We start from the raw sequence: 26,063 nt of genomic DNA on the forward strand, positions 1-26,063 counted from the left end.
TGTAGCGTTTCTTCATAAAAGTTGCACCACATTGGTTATATGAATCTTACTCTGTATTTGATATATAAGGAGACTAGGGACATAAATGTACTGTTATAGCCATAATCTAAATCAAACTTTTGCTGTGCAATAATATGTTAACATTTTAAAATATAATTGCATTGTTTGCTTTGTTTGTAATTTAATCGGGTGGTGCATCTCTCTTACTACTCCGTCTCTCTCTCAGTGCCCCCTCTGATCCAACACTCTGACTCTCAGAGCGCTTCCATCGGTCAGCGTGTCTTCATCCCCTGCGTGGTCATATCCGGCGACCTGCCTATGTCTATAACCTGGCACAAAGATGGACGACCAATCAATGCCAGCCTGGGTGTCACCATAGACAACATAGACTTTACCAGTTCATTGCGCATTTCAAACCTGTCGGAAATTCATAACGGCAGTTACACCTGTATTGCCCGTAATGAGGCTGCTGCTGTCGAGCATAGCATACAGCTCATCGTTAAAGGTTTGAGAAAAAATAAGCAATTCTTATTATAATGTTAGAATTAAAATTATAGGCATATAATTCCATTTAATTTTTGAATAATTTAGGTCACATTTTCTATTATGTTTAAAATAAAGGAAAATATTTGTTAGTTTTTGTTCTTTAAACTGTCTTTAAACCTATATATAAACACATAGATTTTCAATGGTGCTTTTATATTATATGTGTTTTTAAAAATAACATTATTTTTATGCTCAGTTCCACCACATTTTGAGGTACAGCCAAGAGACCAGGATGGCATATATGGGAAATCAGTGATCCTGAATTGTTCGGCAAAGGGTAACCCCATCCCCACTATAGTATGGAACCACTCAAAAGGTATGCTGTTATTTGCAAATATGTAATTGTATATTATTTCTTGTGTATTTTTACTTACAGTGAAAATTATTTGAGACAGGGTCTGACAAGATTCCTCCATAAAAGTTGTCCATCATCTCTTGTGTTTTACATTTTGCATCATGTGAGCAGCCCAAGACAAAGCCTTGGGGAACACCAGAATTGATTTTATTTTATTTGTGATCTGTCCCTCAAAAAGAAAATAGTATTTTGCAGTTGGAATGGTCAAAAATTAGTTTAAATTACCCAGGATTTCAAGGGCAGTATATGGTCATAATTAAAACAATATTCTGATATTCCCCTGGTGCGTACAGTATGTAGATGGACTAGTGCAGTGCAGTGAATCTGCATTATTTCAATCTTCAGTCAAATATAATTTCTCAGTTTTTTTTTCCTGTAAAAATATGTAACATCCCTAAAAACTATACATTAACATTAACATTACAACTGCTACAAATACAATAAGAAAAATAATTGTTCAGCAAAGGGAAACCCAATCCCCGCTATAGTATGGAACCACTCAAAAGGTAAGCCGGTATTTGCAAATATGTAATTGTATATAATTTATTGCTGTACATTACCAGTGTCTATGGGCAAAAATACAAAATATTGTAGTCAATATGAAATTATCTAGCAATTAAGATTTTTTCCCTTAAAAATCCAGAGAAAAAAAAGCATAAAAAATAAGTCTTTGTGCATTGGAATCAGCAGATTTTACTCTCAAATATTTGTAGTTTATTTCCAGCTGTTAAAATTATTGTTATTATTTATGCACTGTGTATGAACAGAACAGCTGCATATGAACAAATATAAACAGAACAGCTACTATTTGAGTGATAAACAGTACAGCTGTTCTAACACTGCAATTATACTATTGGCAAGGTTTTGTTTAAGTTCCAGTTAACCTAAGGTAGGACCATATAATGAAGGGGATCCAGCGCAGACACATTTGGTGTGGACATAACTTCAATCAGGTTTAGGGGTGATCTGGACAGGTGGGCTGGGCACAGGTGTGTGTTTGCATTGACGCCCTGGTCAAAGAAGCTGGATTACTGGATTAGAGCAGGAGCAGGTGACTCACTCGACCTTGATTGCTCCTGAAGGGGATAGAGTGTTTGAAGCCCTCACTACACATTGTAGATGAAAGCTCCCAAATGGAAATCCATATACACAACAAAAAACCGGGCTGCACATTGGGAGGGTGTCATTAAACAGGGCTTGGATGAAGGAAAAGATGGTCAGATGGAGTCCATAAGGTTGGAGAGGCATTGAGGGTGAAAGAGTGCTTTTTCTAAACTAACGATGTTGCATTCTTTGAATCAAATTTTTATGCATTCAGAAAATACATTTCTATCTGCTTTCTAAAATAAATGGAGTTTCAATTATAATGTTCGTTACATATATGTTTTTCAACACTTCATAACCAGGTACAGTATTCTAACATCTAGAAATGTTCAGTACAGCGTCCACCTTATTTTTTACATAAGAGCAGGTCCATTTCTAAATGTGCAAGGCTTCTGGTGTCATCTGCTTTTGGTTATTTTGAGCTATACAAAAAAATATGTGTGATATTGCAAACTGCTATTTATTGCTATATTGTTTAAATGTATTGCCATACACTGATTATAAACTCACTGGTTAGTAGCACAAATAGTTTTACTGTTTACTGCACCTATAGTGGCTAATGAATCAGATGTCTCCCACATTCACAGAAAATAGCTTATTTCCACATTGCAAACTAAGGTGGATATCCTGAAAGTCTGTACCCATTTCCTATGACAGTCAAGATTATTTTATTTTGTTGCAGAGACAGGCTGTAGCTTTGTCAGATTAAGTTGCTCATGTGGTATTATGGTTTATTTAATATAACTGAATCCCACAGTGTCATCTAATCCTAATCCAGACATGACACACCAGATACAAAACAAGTCCCCTCAGAGATCTTCGAATCCAATAATGAAATCATCAGATGTAAACACAAAATTATTGGTATTGATCATAAAAAGGATGTAATGCTATTGAATTGTCAGATGTTTAAGATTACAGTAAAACATATCACAGCCACGTTGCCTCACGCAGCAGTCCTTTTTGTTTTGTTATGCTAGAATGAAATACGGTTTAGTGTAGCCTTTTTCAAATGAAACATTTGTTAAATAAACTAAATCAAACTTTATATTCATTATAAATTTCTACATATTAAAAATAAAAATATACAACGTTTCTAAATATATAGTGTATATAGACCCTAGATTGTTTCCGTTTTCTGTCTCAGGTGCTGGCGTACCTCAGTTCCAGCCCATTGCCTTGAATTCTGGCTCTCGTATCCAGCTCCTGGAGAAGGGCTCTCTGCTCATAAAACACGTCCTGGAGGAAGATGCTGGATTTTATCTGTGTAAGGTCAGCAATGACGTCGGAGCCGATATCAGCAAGAGCATGTACCTCACCGTTAAAAGTAAGACCCTGTCAAGTGGAGTGTGATGATTTTGTTTGTGTGTGTGTGTGTGTATGAGTGACATAACGCATGTTCATTGTGATGCAATCAGATTGCTATTAATAGACATGAGTTATATCTTTTTTTTTTCTTTGTTTGGTCTGTGCCACTCTATCTGAGGAGTGTGTGTGATGCGTATGTGACTGAGTGTGTGTCTGGGCCCGAGGGTCTTCTGCCCTGTTGACTGCTGTGTATACGGTATTGTGCTCCTTGGTGAACTGTTTATTTGTTGAGCAGGCAGAGACTTACATCCCCTCCATTAAACCCACTAAACAGCATTTTTGCCCACTCTGGCATGAGAAGAAGACAAACCAACAGAGCAGTGCTACCAGTAGCCTATTCACATTATGTCACTTTCCTTTTGTCTAAACATCACTACCCATTCAGATCAGCAAAAATTAACAACTGAAAATGGACAATTTTATAAAGACTGTATTTTTACTGAAGTGAAAATGATTTGAGACAGGATCTGTCAAGATTCCTCCATAAAAGTTGTCCATAATCTCTTGTGTTTTGCACTTTACATCATGTGAGCAGCCCAAGACAAAGCCTTGGGGAAGACCAGATTTGATTTGATTATACTTGTGCTCTGTCCCATTTAAAATAATATAGTATTTTACATATGGAATGGTCAAAAATTAGTTTGAATTACCCAGAATTTCAAGGACACTATATGGTCATCAGGGGCGTAGCACCAAATTCTGGGCCCTGTATACTCTCAATGTCAGTGGGCCCCCTACACATGCCATTGTACGATGCGGGTTAGCAAAATGAAAATTCAATTTTGAATGATTTTTTTTTTAATTATTTGAATATAAACAAGTATAAATAGTGTTTAAATCTATTTGGCCTACTTGTGCTCAAATACCTTTAAACCTTAGGCTACATCGGGTTTGTGTACTAACATTTTGATCCATGATACTGATGCAAGTTTTAAAGTAAAATCATTTATTTTTGAACAGGAGAACACGAGACAACTGTACCCTCAGAAACCAATCAAATAAGCTAAGCCTGCCATAATGAAAAAAAAATGTCAACTATAAAAAAATAAATAAAAGTCAAATGAGATGTAATCTACATCCCAGTAAATGCCCACTGACGAGTCTTTTTGTTTGCGAAATCAGTGATGAGATCTGTAAAGTCCAACTGTTTATCCAAATTGGCTTTCAATTGACAGAATGGCGAGGCTCTTTAGTCTATCCTGGTATCCTAGGAATGCACAGTACATGTAGGGGGCGTGGCCTCAGTAGCCCTGCAGTGTGCATGTGATTTAATAGCAGAGATATTTAAGTGTGCTGCATTCAATCTGCTTGTTGATTTTCCAACTTTGAAAATTCCCAGAATTTTGCAACCCTATTCATTGGCTTTGATAACATCATGAATTTATTGAGCATTGACTATAGCTTTTAAGCACAGCACAGGGCTTTTCACCAAACAAAAATTATAATTTGCTTTATTGCTCAAATCAATATTACCTGTGTGCACTTGAGAACACAGTGATATTGGTAGGCCCATCTACATGTGCAGAAATATAGACTTATCATTTATTAAGGAGTTTGAGAATATATCACACACAATAGTAGGGCTAGTAACTTTACACTGTGCTGCCACTCTTTCCACCACTCCAATAGCACTAGGCAATGGCACACACATTGAATCAAAAGGCTTACTTATTTAAGGTAAACAACTCACAATTAGGAAGCAAGGGGGGAGCTCGCCCTTTGAGCAATGATCTCACCTTGTCTTTCCTCATTTCTGCTCTCATTCTCTCAGTTGGTGTTATCAATATATTTTGAAATGAATAATGAAATCAATTGGAGGGCCCAATTAATTCGAATTAGGCTACAAAAAAAAAAAAAATTACAAAAAAAAAAAAAAAAATTGATGGGATTTCAAAGGGCCCTCTCCCTAGATAGTGGGTAGTCAGGTCCACTTTTCCCCCCACTACTACGCCCATGATGGTCATAATTATAACAATATTTTAATATTCCCCTGGTGCATACAGTATTTAGATGGATTTCAATCTTCAGGTAAATATAATTTCTCTCAGTTTCTTTCTTTCTTTCTTTTTTTAATGTGAAAATATATAACATCCCTAAAAACTATACATTAAAATTCAATCAGAAGGTATTAAAATTTTGAAAATATTACTCCGGTGAGACAAGTGTGAGTAAGTGAGTCAGATGGTCATTTTATTTATCAGATGGTTTATTTTTTTTTTTTGCAGTGTAGGATTAAAAAATATAGACAAGACTTGATGTTCAATTAATTGTCATTAAGCTTGATAGAAAAGGTGTTTTGCTTTATGTTTTCATTTATATCATCATCTCTCTCCTTGTGTGGATCTGGTGGCACTCCCTCGCCTTCAGTATCAGAGAACATGCTCAGACTGTGACCAATTGTGCAAGAAAAAGGGGGAATTGCTTCAGCATGGCAGCCTGCTGCACTCCACCAACCACACACACACACACACACACACACACACACACACATTCGTGCTGCCCCTCCCAATCCAGGGAATATACTTCACTCCATTGGCCTGCACAGAGAAGGCAATGAGTATGTGTGTTTGTGAGAGAGAAGGGGGTAGATGGCCCACTCAGGCGTGGCAATGTGACGAGGTGGCCTAGTTTCTCAGGGTGCCCCTGTACTGGTGATGAAATGAGGGCTGAAATGGATTATATACACCTAGAGTTGCTGCCGCAGCCTTTGTATTCATACAGCATGATACACCATACACACTAATCACATTCAACATGGCCATCAAAGTGGAAAACACAAATGGAGTTAGCATAGTTAATTCACACCCAGCCATAAATATTGGTCCAAATTACCAAGAATATTTTAAGGCTCAGTTGCTGTGTGTGCACACTGAAAGAATGCGAATGTGTGATAACAGTTTCGTAGTTTTTACAGTTTTACTCACTGTATAAAAATATTAATATTTACCTTTTTTTGGCTCCAAGATCATTGACAGCTCCGCCACTATAATGGGTCTCTGAATCTCCATCAGACAATCATCTTTCATGCTTTTTAACCCATGTGCATCTCTAAACTCCACTTATAAGCTTCATTGAACTGATAATTAAGACCATTAAAGGCTACATATGCGTCACGCTCTGACTCATCTTTTGTTTGTGTGCGCGTGTGTGTGTGTGTCTAGAAGGAGAGATAAATATTATTTGCATGCTTGCCTTGATTACTTTCTTGTTTAAATGGGACGCTTTCCTTTCAGATAGCTGAAAAATTTTGACCCAGGTTTTATTAGAACACAGTTTTCTTTGCATTTTATTCTTAACAACATCAGTTTTCCACAGCATTTATTTTATCAACAACAAAAAATGTTGTCGGTTAAATCTACCAAATCAATATAAATTCAATTTGAATACAATGAATGGGTTTCCATGCTGTTTCATGCTGCATTCCAAGCTTTAAAACAAATCCAAACACATAATAAAAGTAGCCAAAAACAGCTGGCACAGTTCCCCCAACTTATACAATAGATTTGTTTGTTTAATGAATGGACCAAACTTTAACTGATGATAATCCTCTCTATGGAGAAGTGACAAAAAGAATTGCTGAGTCAAAATTGACAGGGTTCATTTCCCACGGTCACAAGCAATGTTTTTATAGTTCAATATTTAACAACAACAGTTCACTAACGATGCTTTTGGGAAACACACCTAAGATCTATCCAATTTGTGAACCATTCACACTGGTTTTGTTAAAGGGTTAGTTCACCCAATTTGCGATGTAACCGGATCTTTTTGAAACAGTTCACCAAATCGAACTGAATCGTTTTAAACGGTTCGTGTCTCCAATACGCATTAATCCACAAATGACTTAAGCTGCTAACTTTTTTAATGTGGCTGACACTCCCTCTGAGTTAAAACAAACCAATATCCCGGAGTAATTCATTTACTCAAACCGTACACTGACTGAACTGCTGTGAAGAGAGAACTGAAGATGAACATCAAGCCCAGCCAGATAATGATTCGTTCACGAGTCAAGAACCGTTTCTGTCAGACGTGTCCGTTTCGAGAACCGAGAAGCGCATGTGTGATTCAGCGTGAAGCAAACCGACACACAGAGCGTCTGAACCGAACTGATTCTTTTGGTGATTGATTCTGAACTGATTCTGTGCTAATGTTATGAGCCCAGGTAAACCGAAGGCTTGCAGTCATCGCCAATGACGCCATTACGTCGAGCGCAAAAGAACCGGTGAACCGTTTTCTTCAACCGGTTTACTGAATCGAACTGTCAGAAAGAACTACTGGTGATCCGAAAACTGATGCAACCGGTTCTTGACTTGTGAACGACTTGACTTGACTCAGTGTACTGTTTGAGTACATGAATTACTCTTACTGGTTTGGAACGACATGAGGGTAAGTTATTAATGAAATAATTTTCATTTTTGGGTGAACTATCCCTTTAAACAAAAGAAATTATTTATTCAAAAGATTGACTCAAATGTATCATCTGTTCACAAATCGGATCATGAACTTGCATTACCACGCCAAAGATGATCTATTCTTGAACATTTTGAATGAATAAAGACTTCAAGTTAATCTGTAAAGTACATAAAGTTATTGTTTGACTTTATAAACTTTTATTTCATGCACGACTCGTTTTTTTAAACTGAGAACCAGTTGCTTTATTGGTTAAAATACCCAAACTGTTTACTTAAATATTAAATTAAGAAATTACATTAAAATTCAAAGTAATCACAAAATAGAGTTACTCGTATTTCGTAATTTAAATATGTAATGCCATTTCATGTATTTCATTACTCCCCAGTCCTGTATATAAATATCAATTTTAGACAATTGACACTAAGATTAAGACTTGTTTTGTGGTCCATGGTCACATATATGAAATACCCCTCACATACATGAATCACCCTATAGCAGATCTATACAGGTGGAGCTGGGGAAGGAGGAGGGCTCCTGAAGCAAACTGCAACTGCTATAGCAAACACTAGCCAAGTATTTGATTGTTGAGCAGCAAGCTCATTGGCTGCTGATACAAAAGGAACAAATCAGCTGCGCCGCGTGATATTGATTGCGTGATCTAGAGTTTTATGACAGAACTTTGGATATATTTATGGAAATATTAGCAATAAATTATTTTTATTAATTACATTTATTTATTTATTTACATGTACATTTAGTCATTTAGCAGACACTTTTATTCAAAGCGATTTACAAATTAAGACAATGGAAGAACTTTAGATATATTTCTGGAAATATTAGAATTAAATAATTTTCTAAAAATTACATTTATTTATTTATTTATTTACATTAACATTTAGTCATTTAGCAGGAGCTGTTATCCAAAGCGACTTGCAATTGAGGTCGATGGAAGCAATCAAAATCAAAAAAGAGTTCTATAACAAGTCTCAGATAGCCCAACGCAGTACATGTAGCAAGTTTTTTTTTATTATTATTATATAATAAATAAAAAGAAAACAGATAGAATAGAAAATGAATAGAGCAAGCTAGTGTTAGAGGCCTTTTTTGCTTTTGTTAATTGTATAATAAATGAAAAGAAAACAAATAAATAGAATACAAAAAGATTAGAGAAGCTAGTGTTTATTTTTTGTTTATTTGTTTGTTTTTTAAAGAATAGATTTAGAATAGAGAGAGCTAGAATAAGAGGGTCAAATAGAGATAGAAAATGTGTATTTATTTATTTATTTATTCGCACTTAGTGGCTGCTTTTATCCAAAGTGATTTGTGACATGTATTAATGTATTAACTGTATTTATGCACTCAGTCTATATTGATTTTGTCAAATAATGCATACCCTAAAAATAGAGACCTATATGACTGCTAGCATTATTCATCAGAGTAGGCTAAATGATAAGATAACACTAAATAATTATTGAAAGGATATTTATATAAACATCAGCATTAAATTCTGTATGATAAAACCTCTTGTAACTGACCAACAGCTAACCTCATCGCTTTATCAAAGTGTTTACCATTTTAAAGAATTTTACAGATATTTAATATAATGTCACTTTTCAAAACTGTAAAGTCTTATTTCACAGAACAGCTGTAAAACACATCCATGTTGCTTGTGAAAGACAACATTTCCTCACACATGTTGTGAATATCAAACTCTCTCCTGTGGCTTTCTCTGGTTTGTGTAATAATAGTGAGGTGCTGTTCTATGGTTGCTGAAATGAATAAAGGGAGATTCTGTTTGATGTGTGGTTATAGCTGCCATCAGTGCTCCCCTCTCTCTCTCTTTATTACAGGAGCCTGTGATATTGCTGGATATTAAAAATATACATCAACTAAGCTGTTATGGGAATACCATTTAGAGCCACTCTTGCCTGAAGCCCCTCTCTTGCTGACTGCAAGACTTTAAATGAGATTATACACACTCTTTTAGATGTGCACTACGGAGAATCTCTAAGAACTTTCACCATATTGTGATACTTTCCCCAATGCACAATAGTGAAAAAAAACAGCAACAGTGAGATTCCTTAAGTTAAGGTCCTTTTAATTTTCTCCAGAGAAATTGATTTTTAGTAATAATGTAGCTGTGTATAAACTTTACAATACAGACCCAGCAAGATTGTTAGGTGCTGTTGTATACTTCTGTAAGAGCCACAATTCATCGTCATCTCAGTTTTATTTCAAATAATTGATTTTAAAAGCTGATTTAATAGCAGAATTAACACTACACTACTCATAATCTTAAAGAGAATTCCACCAATCAGAAAAAGCACGGTCACCATGGAAAGTTTCCTGATTTCAAACAAAAAAGGATAACAATAAAAATATGGTTTTAACAAATATTTTTAATGTAAATGAATAGCAGAGTCCACAGCAAAGCACACAATATATATATATATATATATATATATATATATATATATATATATATATATATATATATATATATATATATATATATATATTCCATGGTGACAGTGCCTTTTCTGATTGAAGAGTCCAACCAGCTTTAAAGACATGTCCTTATTTATTATAAGGACATGCTCATAATAAAAAGAATATTATTGTGCACTGGTATAAACATTATAGTATTTATCTTTAAAGTTATAATTCCTGTTATGAACAGGCCGTATAAGTCGACAGGTAATAATGGACACTTGATAATAATGCCCCTTACGCAAAATGTATTATATATATGCAATTTTAACTATAAGTCAAAATTGAATTCATCTCAAAGCTGGTTTGTTTGTATGTAGAGAAACTAATGGGAAAAAAATGGCTAATTAAATAAGGCGGCTGAAAAAGTGGACTGTCTTTAGTTGAAATAAAAATGAGTCTTTCCATATCTTCCATATCTTGCTTCAGTACAGGTCTCGACCTCACATCAGATCTTCAGAGAACACCCTCCGCTAAAGAGAAATAATATTTAGGGAAGGCAGAGGGATATTTTCTTTCTTCTTTTTTTTTTTATATGCCGTACTTAAAATTCATAGTTGTCATGCAAAATAAAGCAGTGTTCTCTCGAATGGTGCAGCTGTGCGGAGCTTGTGTGTAAATAAGAGATGAGAGTTAAACGTTCTCAGGCCTGACTCTGACACTCTCCATCATGTCAACTTCCACCACTTCACACCGCAATAAGAGGCCAGGCACCCAGAGACTGCATGTGTGCGCCCCATTTTCTTTTCCTCCCTGTTTTCTTCAACAGTTAATGCTGTGGGTGGACTGAATAAAATCCCATATCACAGTATGACTACTTATTACAGTCAACATCGCAATATTTCTGCTGCAAATTCAACCAAAGAATACTCAATTGGGTGTCTGTGAAAGGACTGCAGGAGGTCTATGAGTTGAAAAAAAGCTAATAATTAAATCAAATGTAAAATTAAAATAAAAGTGGCTGCACAATTTATTTAATTAAATCTAAAATAGTGATACAGTGTAGTGTAATCATTTAATTTAATGTGTATGTATGATGTGGTTCATTTTATGATTAGAGTTGAAACTAATATAATACAATCACTTGGACTATATTGCTGTAGGTCACTATATAAATAATAAAAAATAAAACATTTACTAAAATATTTCGTCTGTTCACTTGCATGTCATGTGACCATAAACTAACATAAAAAGAACCAATAACATGCAAATGTTTCTTTAAATTGTTCAAATATTAACTCAAATTCTCATGGGTACATTAAATATTTAACATCTAAGGGGCTTGCGACCCTCTTTGGTAATAATAATAAATGTGTAAATGTATTATTTCTTTTGATTTTAGTTGGAATTTATCAAAATTTATCAAATCAAAAAACATTACAAATATAATTATAAATCAGACAATTCTGATTTCAAATTCTGATTGGTTTGAATCTTTTAAATTTACAAATAAACACAAGGTTTTTGTTTTTTCAAAAATGTAAATCAAAGGAATGATTATGCAAAATGTACAAAAATATAAAATTTTATAAATACAATTGCCATCAAAGCAAAAGAAGTACCTACAATACTAAATACATTTATATATATAGATCTGTGATCGAACAGTTTAATACCTTGTGATGGTAATTTTGTATCAGTTGGATATCAGGTCCTCTTTTTATTAGTTATACTTTATGTAAAAATTTGAAAATATACAATGAGACGTGTGTGTGTGTGTGTGTGTGTGTGTGTGTGTTTGTGTGTTTGTGTGTGTGTGTGTGTGTGTGTGTGTATATATATATATATATATATATACATACACACACACACACACACACACACACACACACACACACACACACATATATACACAGTATAACTAATAAAAAGAGGTCCTGATATCCAACTGATACAAAATTACCATCACAAGGTATTAAACTGTTCGATCAGAGCCCAATCCTAGTGTATGGTGATTTGGGGGCTTTCACATTCCTGCTTCACTAGTATTCGCTAGTACTGCTGACCATAACAAGCAGAAGAATCTATATGAATAATCAAAGTGTGCACATCATTTAATCATAGCCTGCCTGCCAGGAAAGAGAGAGAGAGAGAGAGATCCCTCACACTGCTTGAGGGTAACAAGGTTTCAGACAGGCCTGAGCATGGTCTCGCGCCTCTTTTCATGTCTGCACTTGCTCTGTGAACTTCTCGCCAGTGAACAGCTCAGTTTGCTTTCTTTCAGCTCAATTACTTCATCTGATAGCAGCTCCGTTAGAATCACATTTTTGGAAAAAGACCTGTAGACCAAATTAGTTGTCCACAAGGGTTTCACAGGTCCAGACATTTTAAGAGTGTGTGCTCCAGATCTATATGTTGACATCTTATTCTACTATGACCCTATATATTGTTTTTGACCCTATTGATTGATTTGATTAATAAATTAGTTTGGTTCTTCTGAAAATACGGTGTATATAATATATTGTATACAATATACAACAAAACATTGATTGATTGATGGATGGATTGGTTTATTATGTAATGAGAATAATGTTTTATGATGGATGTATAGTATAGTACAGTCTGTGCTGAGCATGTGAAAGTATTTGGCTGGGTCGACACTGACATCAAATATTATTTATCCATTTAACATCACAACGTGTCTTTCTCTGTTTGTCCTTGTCTTCAGTTCCCGCCATGATCACATCTTACCCCAACACCACACGAGCAGAACAGGGTCACATGACTGAGATGAGCTGCACTGCTCACGGTGAAAAGCCCATCAAGGTTCGCTGGGAGAAGGAGTCTCATATCATCAACCCAGACATGAGCCGCTATGTGGTTACTGTGAAGGAAGTGGGAGATGAGGTCATATCCACCCTGCAGGTGAGCAAAGACACCATCTACACTGAGAATGCAATCACACGCCTCATTTCCAAGACACATATTCAGGGTTGCCCTGGACTAGCTGTCAGTGACCGACATCATTTCCTGTCAAAAATCATCCACCGTTTGCACAAACTTATATTTGTCCTTATTGTCAACACAAAACTTGCTCTTACACCTCATTTATTTTATGGTAATGTGACAGATTTTCAAGTGGTATTCAATAAGACAAAAATACATGCCAAGACGTGAGTTTATTCATTAGGGACTTATATGCTACACATTAAATAATGTTTTTTCTTATGAACTATTTAATGTGCAATGATAATCTATTCAAATTTAGGTTTGAAGCAATGTTCACATGATCTGTTTGTTTTATATGTTGTACATTTAAATGCTGTATATGATTTTTTGTTTGTTTGTTTGTTTGTTTAACTCAACTATACAATTATCTCAGAAATAAATACTCTTATTTTTAATCACAGATAATTGGCAGTCCAGTCAAATAAGTGTAAGAGTAAAAAAAAAATAGATTTATATGAATATCCAGGAAGATTTTATGTCCAAACTCTAATACCAGAAGTGGAAGGTCCTGTCAAACGCATTGCATTGTGGGATATAGTACCAATATACCAACAGAAAAAATATATAGTACCAATATACCAATAGAAAAATTTTGTAGGATTTACTTTGAAACAATTTTCACTCAAAAGTTGCTCGTACATTTCACAAATAATTACAGAGAAACAGCAAGTAACATGAAATTAAACAGGATTAAACTTGTATTTTCTTTTAAAATGTATTCTTGCCGGGCTCGGAGCTCTCTCACCGGACAGCACGCCAAATACGCTTAACCTTTATTTAATTATAAGTAAATGTGAAATCGTGAAGTATTATTCAAAGTTTTGCAGATCTGTGCCACTGTTTTGTTTAACATTGCACAAAAGATTACTCAGAAATCATGCTACCCTAGGGAAAATAAATATACTTAAATGTATTTGAAATACATTTATTTCATGCTAAGTATAATGCAAATACAAGTTTTATATTTATGTACTTATTAAAATGTCCTGCAATTGTACTTTTTGTAAACTAAACTGGCATACTTCAAATCTGCTCAATCGGAACCACTAATTTTGTACTTAATGGACTTTAATTGTGCAGAAGTAGTGCTGAAGTACAAGTAAGGATATACTTAGTATATTTGATTGTGCTTAGGTTATACTATTGCAAGTATATTTAAATATTTTGCAATTAAAGTCTGATATTGTTCAAAGATCATACAGTTCAGACATTAAAACACATTTATAAGTGTTTTTTCATATTTGTTCCTGCAAATTCATGAGAAATCAAGCATATAATCTGGGATACTATGGATAGATTAGCATGCAGGTGGATAGTTATACTTGTGCCACATTTACTTCATCTGACCATGATATGAAACCAGCCTTCATAGATGCTTTGGTGTGTGTATGTGCTACCTATTCTGAGGAAAAATTGGAGTTATGTGTACACTAATAAATATAATCATTAGCACAATCAATAGTTCAAAAGACTATACCTGATTCAGAAACATCCAAATGAAATGATGAAATTAGTTCAAAACAATTCTTATCCATAAACAGCAAAACTCCCAGAGCAATATGCAATATTCTGTAACAGTTACCAAAATGCCTTTATGTACTAGTCAAATGATCACATTTGGTCTTTTGTATTTTTACAGATCTTGCATACTGTCAGAGAAGACTCTGGCTTTTTCTCTTGCATTGCTATCAACTCTTACGGTGAAGATAAAGGAATCATTCAGTTGATAGTACAAGGTAAAGTTGAATTTAAAATGCAATAAATTATATTCTTGTTTTATTTTCATTTTTAATGAAAAAGTATGTTTTTTGTCTAATCTCTACCAACATTTTTCTGAAGATCGGCCGGACCCTCCCGAGGTGGAGATCAGAGAGGTAAAGGACCGAACCATCGCACTTCGCTGGACGATGGGCTTTGATGGCAACAGCCCCATTACAGGATATGACATCAACTATAAAAACAAATCATGTATGAGTTTTTTTTTTTTTGTTATTATTTATATTTTTGAAAGTAATATATAGGTGTTGTTATGCAGTCATATATATGATGTATTTCAGAACTACTAGAAGCTAGTATTTATTAGCCAATCAGCATCTTGGACCGGAACAATCAGTTTTTTTTTTATGAAAAAGATGAATATATATAATCAGACTGAATGACCAATGTTCAATTGTCCGTGTGTCAGTCATTCATAGAATGAACTTTGATCGTTATGCTGATTGAAAACTTGAAGTGGTTTGTCTTTTTATATAATTACATCCTTTAAACTATGATATAATGACTGTAACATAGACTCCCGTGTCACTCTGTATTTCTTTAAGCTCCATGGGCCTCATCTCAAATGACCAAAGACGTCTCCCCTCAGCTGAATCAGGCCACCATCATTGAACTCCACCCTGCTTCCACCTACAACATCCGCATGTTCGCCAAAAACCAGATCGGCGAAAGCAGACCAAGCAATGAGCTGACCATCACCACCGATGAAGCACGTGAGTATTCCGACAACTGAAAATGGCGTGAGCCTTTGTGAGGTTTATCTATAGTTCTCTGTTGCATCAGACATTTTATTATCTGTGCCGCCACCTAGTGGCTTAGTCCATTATTTTCTCTGTCCAGCACCTGATGGCGCTCCTCAAGAAGTGCAGCTGGAAGCAATCTCATCCCAAAGCATCAAAGTCACATGGAAGGTACAACTGAGGAACCACTTGTGTTGCTATAGTAGCCTATGCAAAATTAGAGTTTGTGCTGGCTAAATCATGCTATATTTCTGAGGAATATTTTGGGTTTAAGCTCAACAGTAGTGGCTTAATGTGAATTATCACAGAAAACGACTACCCCCTCTTTAAAACAAATAAAAACTGAGGTGACAGTGGAGGTATACGTGTAGCATTCGATCTTTAACATTGTCTACCTCTCTTGTGGGTGAATTAACCTGTGGTTTTGAGTTATTAAAATATTTAAGTTGTTTGCTCCAAGGAAATAGGCCACTTCTGCTGTGATGTGTCTGGGTTTCTATTTATTTATTTAACGGAGCCACTAAGTGGACATGAGGATAGAAAAAAATTTGATCCACGAAGAAATTTGCCTTCAATTTCAAAAGAATTAAAATATTTTTTTTTTCCTTCCACCTATTATTATTATTATTATTATTATTTAAGTTTGTTTCTTAATGAAAATGTATTGACGCTAGAATGTTCCCTTCAAATAGTTTTTTTAAATAGTTCTAAATTAAATAAACTTACAATAAAATAAAAATACAGTAAATATAATTACAGAAGTGATCGGCTCTTTTAAATTAAGGGCGAAATACCTTTTTATCCTACAGCAGTTACGTTTTCTCTTATTATTATTTCTCTCTCTCTCTATACTGCCTTTGTCTCACAAACCCATACACCCATAAAAATTATGATATTTTCTGTTGGTGAATGAAAAGAGCATAGAAATATAGTAAGAAATGGAATGTTGAAACTTTCATGTCGGTTTGCTAAATAAATCCCTCAAAAGGTCCCAACACTTTTCCATCACTAGAGAAGCGCTTACTTTAGGGAACTGGAATTCAGCCATGTGCTTGTGAGAATCTAAGCATTTCTGATGTTACAATATCTATTCTTTTTCCAGCCCCCCCTCAAACACTTGCAGAATGGTTTGATCCGAAGCTACCAAGTGTGTTATCGGGAGTTTGGGACAGGGGGCAGCCCACAATACAACACCATCAATGTAGACACCACAGGGGACACTGAAACCATCACCCTGGATAACCTGAAGAAGTACACCCAGTATGAGGTTCGGGTGCAAGCAGCCAATCGGGCAGGCATGGGTCCCACCTCGGAGGAAATCACCATCACCACACTAGAGGATGGTTAGTCGCTTTACGAATCCCATATTTATTTTATTAGTGTTTTTTTCTTAATGCATTTACATGCTTTGCTTAGTGGCATGAAAACAGACTCCAGAGACTTAATCTGAAGCTTAATTAATTAATTATTCTCACCTATTAGCTTGACATTTTATTTTATAAGATATAGCAATGCATATACATATTTTGTGTTTTTAGATGATCGATAATATCACATTTATTGACTAAAACTATCCTGTTTGCATTAACAGTTCCCAGTCGCCCACCTGAGAATGTTGTGACAACAGCTGCAACCCCTGAGACTATCTCCCTGTCCTGGTCTGCTCTGCCCAAAGAAGCGCTCAACGGCATGCTGCTTGGATACCGTGTCATCTACTGGGCCAACCTACCAGACGGAGGTCAGACAGGGTTATGACCCTTTCAGTTTCTGCAGAGATTTTCTTACTTGTATGCATAATTATGAAGCACCCCAATGGTTTCCCATTCCAAATACGAAGATAAAGGTATTTATAGATAGTTTCTATTGTTTAAGTTTGCAGAGGCCTGAGTTTCAGTTCCAGGATGTGTCAACCATTTAGCATCTTAGAATGGTTTCTGAAGGATCATGTGTAATGAAGACTGGAATAATGAGTAATAAATTACATTTTAGAATATATTAAAAGGGGTCATATTAAAATTTAATATGACCTTTTTTTACTGTATTGTTGAATACTTACTGTATTAATAACAAATACAGTAAGTCTATAATTAATTACTTTATGGGTAATATTTTTTATAACTTTTAAATGATATGCATGCTTACACGTCATCAATTTGCTTGCAAATAGTTATCAAAAATTGATAAATCATTTATAATTTTTGCATATACTTTGATAATTATCAAAAGTACTGTTAGCAGTGTACCATGGTATAGTGATGGCATCAGGTGGTAATACCATAGTACATTTCAAGTTCACACACTCTGCTATTTACATAGTGCTTCAAGGTACTTCAGAGATGTATGTTGTTTGTACAGAGTATCTCCAAATAACACAAAAAGGGGCTTTTGTAGATACACTTTTAATGTCATGAAAATATGATTGTTGATATATAGGATATATGTGCATCTTCTAATGTATATGAAATACTGAGGCACTATATTGTGTTTTAATGACTTACTCATGAACATTATTATAAAGTAACAGAGTACATTTTTGACATGCAATATCAATTCAATTGCATTTCACAGACCTCTAGAGGGCACTGTGGCTTTGCTTTAGGAGATTTATATGAATATCCAGATAAAAACAGAGGGCAGTAGATCTACAGTAGAAGCACAATACTTAATGGTCAAGTTGGCTATGTTTAGATTTACAGTCACTTATTCAGAAAATGCTTTTATCCAAAGTGGCTTACAGAGAAATTTATTGGATAAAGGTGTTAACATTTCTTTGGTGCACCAGTTCATAGAATGTCTCTATGATTACTATGCAAACAGTTTTTACAATGTATACAGCATACTATGGACAGTATGTAAATTCCCTGTATACATGCAGTACCTGAATCTCAGTAGCAGGTTGCATTGCAGAGTCATTATTAATTAACTAAAATAAGGTATTGATGTCCAGATTCAGGGGTGAACATAAAATTTAAAATGGAGACACAACAGTCTGAATAATGTAGCATTATACAGGACTCAGTGACCGATGACTATGCAAAATCTAATTAATTGTCCAATGCACATGATAATAAACGTTAACTCAAATATATAAATCTTTGATATCTTGGCAAATCTGAGCACATTTTGAGACACTGTTGGAACTGTTGAAACTCTAAAAAGAGATACGTGGAATTCCTAAGGAGCAAAACATTTGGTGGGGGAAGATCATTTAGTGTAAGCATAAGTCTCCATTTACTTGCATTTTGATCTAGGAGTAACAGTTAAGCTAATAAAGATCTCATTTGTGTATTTTTTCCCCTCAGAACTGGGAGAGATCAGGAACATCACAACCACCAAGCCTTCACTAGATTTGGAGCGGCTGGAGAAGTACACCAACTACAGTATCCAGGTCCTGGCCTTCACTCGAGCTGGAGATGGAGTCCGTAGCGAGCAAATCTATACACGCACCAAAGAGGATGGTGAGACTCAATCCGATTGCACATACTCTTATTTATTTTACATAGCAGTAAAATAAAATAAAAAATAGCATAAATGGCTGCCCACTGCTCCGGGTGTTCACAGTGTGTGTGTGTGTGTATTCATTGCTGTGTGTGTGCACTTTGGATGGAAAAATTGCAGAGCACGCATTCCGAGTATGGGGCACCATGCTTGGCTATATGTCACGTCACTTTCACTTTCACTTTCATATATATAAAAGTTATGTGACTCCCGTCTCAGTTTAATCCACAGAAACAATAAAAAGGTAATGTCTCTCAAGCCAATTTCCATTTACCAGCCCCAAATCCATGTTATCAATGGTTATATACAGTATATATATATATATATACAGTACAGACCAAAAGTTTGGAAACATTACTATTTTTAATGTTTTTGAAAGAAGTTTCTGCTGCTCATCAAGCCTGCATTTATTTGACCAAAAATACAGAAAAAACTGTAATATTGTGAAATATTATTACAACTTAAAATAATAGTTTTCTCTATTTGAATATACTTAAAAAAAATAATTTATTCCTGTGATGCAAAGCTGAATTTTCAGCATCATTACTCCATTCTTCAGTGTCAAATGTAACATCAGTCTATCACATGATCATTTAGAAATCATTCTAATATTCTGATTTATTATGAGTGTTGGAAACAGTCCAGCTGTCTAATATATTTGATGAATAAAAGGTTAAAAAGAACTGCATTTATTCAAAAAAAAAATTTCTAATAATATATATTCTAATAATATATTTTCTTTACTATCACTTTTTATCAATTTAACACATCCTTGCTGAATAAAAGTATTGATTTTATTTTAAAAAAAAGAAAGAAAAAAAAATTACTGACCAGTAGTGTATATTGTTATTACAAAATATTTATATTTAAAAAACATAGCTTCTTTTTTTTTTTTTTTTTACTTTTTATTCATCAAAGTATCCTAAAAAAGTATCACATGTTCTAAAAAAATATTAGGCAGCAGAATTGTTGCCAACTTTGATAATGAATCATCATATTAGAATGATTTCTAAAGGATCATGTGATAATGATCCTAAAAATTCAGCTTTGCATCACAGAAATAAATGATAAAAGTATAATAAATTTAAAAACAATTATTTTAAATTGTAATAATATATCACAATATTAATTTTTTTCTGTATTTTTGATCAAATAAATGCAGGCTTGATAAGCAGAAGAAACTTCTTTCAAAAACATTAAAAATAGTAATGTTTCCAAACTTTTGGTCTGTACTGTCTGTACACCAAAAATGTCATACTATTTCGTTCTATTACAATTCCCCAGAGACTGGGAATTGGAGAGAACTGTCAGAGGAAGTAGTTTGTTTGTTACAAATCTTCTATTCTTAATCAATAAGTGAAACAGAACTCAGACAGAAACAACAAAAACCATTATCAGGAATCCAAAGCAAAATCCATCTGTTTCGAGTTGACTAGTGGGGTATACTGACTTAAGTAAGCCATTTGCAGATTGACTCCTTTGCTCATTGCACAGATGTCTGAATCCAGTGACAACACCAGTACAAATGGAGAGTGGTGATTGGAGTGTTTGGGAAGTTGTGTGAAATCACACATCTCAGCTTCCTATGAAGTTAGAATAGAACAGCTGTAGGTCACTTCCTTCGTAGCATAAAAGGTGTGTTTTCTAGAGTTTCTCCTCAACAAATTGTATTATTTCTCCTGCTAAAACCAGTTCCTGGCCCTCCGGCTGGAGTTAAGGCAGCTGCTTCAACAAGCTCTGTGGTGTTTGTTTCCTGGCTTCCTCCACTCAAACTCAATGGAATCATCCGGAAATACACCGTCTTCTGTTCCAACCCATACCCCACGGTGAGCATATCTGCAGCTCTTTTTTGACTTTGCACAGCCCCACATGGCCCCCCAAACTTAAATATTTAAATTCACCCAAACTGAACAAAACTTTAATTGAATTCTCTGGAATTACGACAGTGATTCCCTGACCTTGTTCCTGGAGGCACCCATAAGTACACATGTTGGATGTTTCCCTTATCTGAGCTATACATTTAAGGTCTTCAAGTATCTATCAATGAGCTGATGAGTTGACTCTGATGTGTAATTAGGGGGAGTTTCGATTTGTATGTACAGTTGACGTACCTCCAGGAACAAGTTTGAGAAACTTGAAAGACAACACTTTACCATGTAGCTCCTACAAAAACGTTATGTGTTTGGGATACTTGAATGACCTACTACATTTTCCAAAGTAGTTTCAATGTTTATTATTGCTTAATGCATAGCATAGAGCTTCTTCTTCTTCTTCTTCTTCTTCTTCTTCTTCTTCTTCTTCTTCTTCTTCTTCTTCTTATCTATAGTAGGCAGAGTATAAATCACAGTGCTTTCTAACATATGTTTTTTCTCATGATAACTTTTAATTGGGCATAATTACAGGTGATCAGTGAGTTTGAGGCTGCACCTGATGTTTATTTCCGTCGCTTGACCAACCTGAATCAGAACTGGCAGTACAGCATTTGGGTTGTGGCTGTCACTGCGGCGGGCCGTGGGAATTCCAGTGAAATTATCACTGTAGAGCCCCAAGCTAAAGGTATGCAAGACTGGCTCGTGGCAATCAAACACCCTTTCTGTAATTTTTAGTGTGAGGTAGAAGTGTGTGAGTCAGGATGCACCTATATGGTACCATTTACAGAACCAATTTGACATAAAGGAGTTTGTATGAGAGTTTTTGTCCACCATTGTGATGGCATTGTTGGTTTCTTAAGCCCCTGCACGAATCCTGACGTTCAGCGGCACTGTGACCACCCCCTGGATGAGGGACATTGTCCTTCCATGCAAAGCTGTCGGAGACCCTCCTCCAGCCATCAAGTGGCTGAAGGGAAAGTATGTTTGATTTCTATAGTCTTTATATTTATAAATATAACATTTACTTACCCCCATGTCATCCAAGATATATATATATATATATATATATATGTATATATATATATATATATATATATATATATATATGTATTTATATATGTGTATATATATATATATATATATATATATATATATATACTTTTAAGTCTTGTTAAACTGATAATGTTTTCATACAGTAATGGGACACCAGCTCCAGTTTCAATCGATGGTCGACGCAGTGCTCACAGCAATGGCAGCTTTGTTATTCGCACTGTCAAGGCAGAGGACTCTGGGTACTATAGATGTGTTGCCAGTAACAACTGGGGTTCGGATGAGATCATGCTAAACCTTCAGGTCCAAGGTGTTTATAACATCAAATATAAAAAAAATCTTCATGTGGAAATCTATGAAATGGCCAGATTGCATCCTTAAAAATTAACTGAACAATGTGACTGCTCCTTTAGTAGCTCACACCGTTTTTGTGTTTTTGCTCTCAAAATGTTTCAGTGCCTCCGGACCAACCGCGCCTCACAGTGACTAAAACCACAACCACCTCTATCACACTGTCCTGGATCCCTGGAGACAATGGAGGAAGCTCCATCAGAGGTTAGTTAGACTGCACTGATATTTATATTCAATATATTCATCCACTTTTTCTCCACTGTGTGACAAATATGGAACACTATCCACCTAGACCTGTCACATGCTTTAAATCGAGATTTATTTCACACACTGTAATATTTTTATAAACTTGAAGGTCAGGTTTGTATAGTAGGTTCTCTATCAATTTACAGAGCTCATAAAAGTGAATCAAATAAAGTGTGGCATTTGGGGTTTATTTTAAAAGTGGTGTGGTGTTCTTTGTTCAGGCTACATTCTGCAGTTCTCTGAGGATAACAGTGAAGAGTGGGGCAGTTTCTCTATCAGCCCCAGTGAGCGGTCTTACCGTCTAGAAAACCTAAAGTGCGGTACTTGGTACAAATTTACTCTGACAGCACAAAATGCAGTTGGACCTGGACGCATCAGTGAAATCATTGAAGCTAAAACCCATGGAAAAGGTATGAATATCTTATAATATATAGTTATTTATGCATATCACTATTGAATAAAAGTCATGACAGATAACTAAATAGTAGCCTAATTGAATTGTAACCTACTGCTGATTCAAAGCAGGCTATGAGCAATTATGCCCTTGAGGTAGGTGTACAAAAACCTATTTGAAATAAAACCACTAGTTTATAATATAGATTTTATTACCATGTTCATATACAGTACAAGTTAAGAGATCAAGTTAAAAGTTTTTTCCTTTGTCATCAGTACTTTTTTTCTGTTTTCCTCGAATGTGTATACTGTGTCTGCTTTTAACTTATTTCTAGCATATAGATGTTGTTACAGATGAAAGACATGGGATGTGTCCGAAATCACCCCCATACCCTTACATAGTGCACCATTTGAGTCACAACTATTTTGTAGTGGTGTCCAAAACCTAGTGGACATTATCAAATCCAATAATTCGGTCCCATAATGCACTACAATAACTCTAGTATCACCTGTGCTGCACTGCAATAGAGTACCATCAGTGTAGTCTTCCATACTGGGGTAAGTTAATTTTTACTAGATTATTTAGTTTAGAAATTTAAATTAAGTTCCCTTTCAAGGAACTATGGGGATGACCTCGACGTGACCCATGTCTGGAGCATACATTGAAAAAACACCAACAAGTTGGCTGGCGACAGCCCATGACGTCACTACCGGTGCGACTATAGATAAATAGGTGCTGGGAGAACACGTCATTCTCATCTTCACTGACTGTTCTGTTTGAAGCGTGCATCTGAACGTGGTTAGAGCGATCTTTATCAATCTTGGCGACTACTAACAAAGCATTTAGACAGTGTGTGCATCCGTGTCATCATTATTTGACACCCGATGACACACACAATTTTTGTGTTGTTTGTTTGGGTGAAGAGCCGCTGAGGCACGGAGGAGAATGAACTTTTGGGGATCACAAGTGGATCTGGCTGAGGAGTTTATAGAGGGACTTTCCTTTTCGTGCTTGTTGGCTGTGGACGAGACAGAGCCTCTGGAGGATGATGTTTTTTCTTAAACCCTTTCCGATACAGAGGCTCGTGCTCTGCTGGGTTGAGCCCAGGAAGAGCAGGATATGTCAGAGGATGGCGAAGAAGTTGAGGCTGAGCCTTTTCAATCCTCCTGCCCTGCGTATCTAGAACTGTTGGAGGTTAAGGATCACACCACGGCAAAGTTGGACTTGCCATGGAAGCGTGTTAGCAAGGTGACACCGCAAGGTCGTCTTGATGCCCTCCAGCTCAGGTGAGCTTTCAATTTCTGCCTAATCTCCATAAATAGATTGAAAAGGAATGGAAGAGGTGGTTTTCTTCTCACATTTATCGGTTTCAGCATACGAGTTATGCCAACATCGAGGTGATGCGCGAAAGCAGTTATTAGAGGAAGCCCCCTGTAGAAGAGATGGTGGCTAGCTATCTGTCTGTGGGGGAGACATCCTCTCTTAAATCTCCCTCCTTGCCATCTAAGCCCCTTCAGGATACATCTCACTTAAATGGCAGCAGCAGGTCAGGCTGTGGCTTCATTGCACACAATGGCGGTGCTTCAAGCGTATCAGGCTGATCTGCTAAAAGACCTGGATAGAGGCGAGGGCCTTTTACCCTGATCAGGTAGCTGAGCTGTGCCACATCACAGGTCACTTATTGATTTGAAGCTGCCTTCAAATCCTTCATTCCACGAAGGTCCAGGTCTGAGCCCAAACAACATAGGGGTCCTGCTCCGTCTCGGTCCTAGGATCAGAGACAGGCACAAAAGGCTAGTGTCGCGACTCGTGCTCCTCCCCCACCTGCGAGTTGGAGTAAGAGGAATCGCAGGTCAAAGGAAGGTAGGCAAGACCTAAGGGATGTGAGGCATCAGCGCTTTCATCTGAATCAGAGCAATACTTGAGTATCCAGCGCAGGAACCAGGGTGGGTGGGTATGATCCATTCTATATATACATATGTATGCACGGCACTGCAAAGAATTTCCTGGATGTGCGGCCAGGTCACCCTGAGGGGCTTCCTGGTCACCTGGATATCCCTTCTTGCTGACGCATCGAGCGGGAAGTATAGGTGGCATTTGTTAGAATGTTATTGTATATGCTGTCTCAGGTAATGCTCCCCTCGCCAGAGGTTTGTAAATTTGAGCTTGCCTCTCCTGTGCAGTTCAGCACCTCTGCGAAGCTTAGGAAACTTTAAGTACACATGCTAAGCTCTGTGTACTTTCTGAAATCCATATGGTGGTGAGTGTGCACGCTGAACATTTTGCGCACTTTCTAAAATCCACATAAGTGGTAAGGGTGGATGCTAGCACTTTGCGCACTTTCTAAAATCCACATAAGTGGTAAGTGTGCACGCAAGACTCTGCGCACTTTCTGAAATCCTGTATGGTAAGGGTTACGTGCTCAGCTTCATCCCATTTCTTTGATGGTTCTTTGGTTAGATTTCTTTGATGGTTCTTTGGTTCCTTGGGCTCCACTCAGCCAGTGTGTCTTTATTAATACACTTCAAGCATCGCGTGCCTCAATATGAAGTGCTATTTGGGCAGTTCTCGTAGTAGTTTAGCAGTGCTCCCCTTTACCAAAGAGGGTCGACTATGAGTGTGCTACTCTCTTCCTGAATTCTGAGTTCTCTTCTCCCGTGAGATTGAGTTCTCTGTTTTCTACTGTTTTTTCTATATTGAGTATTTAGAACAGTATTTAAAATCCATGTTATGGTAAGGGTGCACATGAAGTCTTTGCAAACTCTTTATTCTTTCTAAAATCCTATATGGTGAGGGCTTTGCGCAGATGCTTTGTGTCCTTTTTGAGTTGGTAAAAGCCCTGTACATTTTGGGCGCCACTTCATCTATGTATCCTCGGATACCTATCTAAACAGGATGTTGCTACTAGGGATCTG

At 36.1% G+C, this 26,063-nt stretch overlaps 1 protein-coding gene across 2 annotated transcripts in view; it reads left to right on the forward strand.

The window, feature by feature from the left end:
• LOC132108231 (cell adhesion molecule DSCAM-like) overlaps positions 1–26,063 on the forward strand; it is a 140,432-nt gene that overhangs the window by 92,451 nt on the left and 21,918 nt on the right. For both annotated transcript variants that reach the window (XM_059514876.1, XM_059514877.1), the window contains exons 9-25: positions 227–505; positions 743–862; positions 3,153–3,332; positions 12,942–13,138; positions 14,862–14,958; positions 15,062–15,190; positions 15,544–15,711; positions 15,839–15,909; positions 16,841–17,081; positions 17,330–17,476; positions 19,041–19,196; positions 20,929–21,062; positions 21,639–21,792; positions 21,968–22,085; positions 22,304–22,467; positions 22,614–22,712; positions 22,976–23,164. In XM_059514876.1, the coding sequence (XP_059370859.1) occupies positions 227–505; positions 743–862; positions 3,153–3,332; positions 12,942–13,138; positions 14,862–14,958; positions 15,062–15,190; positions 15,544–15,711; positions 15,839–15,909; positions 16,841–17,081; positions 17,330–17,476; positions 19,041–19,196; positions 20,929–21,062; positions 21,639–21,792; positions 21,968–22,085; positions 22,304–22,467; positions 22,614–22,712; positions 22,976–23,164 (2,643 nt within the window). The remainder of the gene's footprint in view (positions 1–226; positions 506–742; positions 863–3,152; positions 3,333–12,941; positions 13,139–14,861; positions 14,959–15,061; positions 15,191–15,543; positions 15,712–15,838; positions 15,910–16,840; positions 17,082–17,329; positions 17,477–19,040; positions 19,197–20,928; positions 21,063–21,638; positions 21,793–21,967; positions 22,086–22,303; positions 22,468–22,613; positions 22,713–22,975; positions 23,165–26,063) is intronic.

The sequence above is a fragment of the Carassius carassius genome, chromosome 28 (genome assembly GCF_963082965.1).
Source record: "Carassius carassius chromosome 28, fCarCar2.1, whole genome shotgun sequence".
NCBI classification, from domain to species: domain Eukaryota; kingdom Metazoa; phylum Chordata; class Actinopteri; order Cypriniformes; family Cyprinidae; genus Carassius; species Carassius carassius.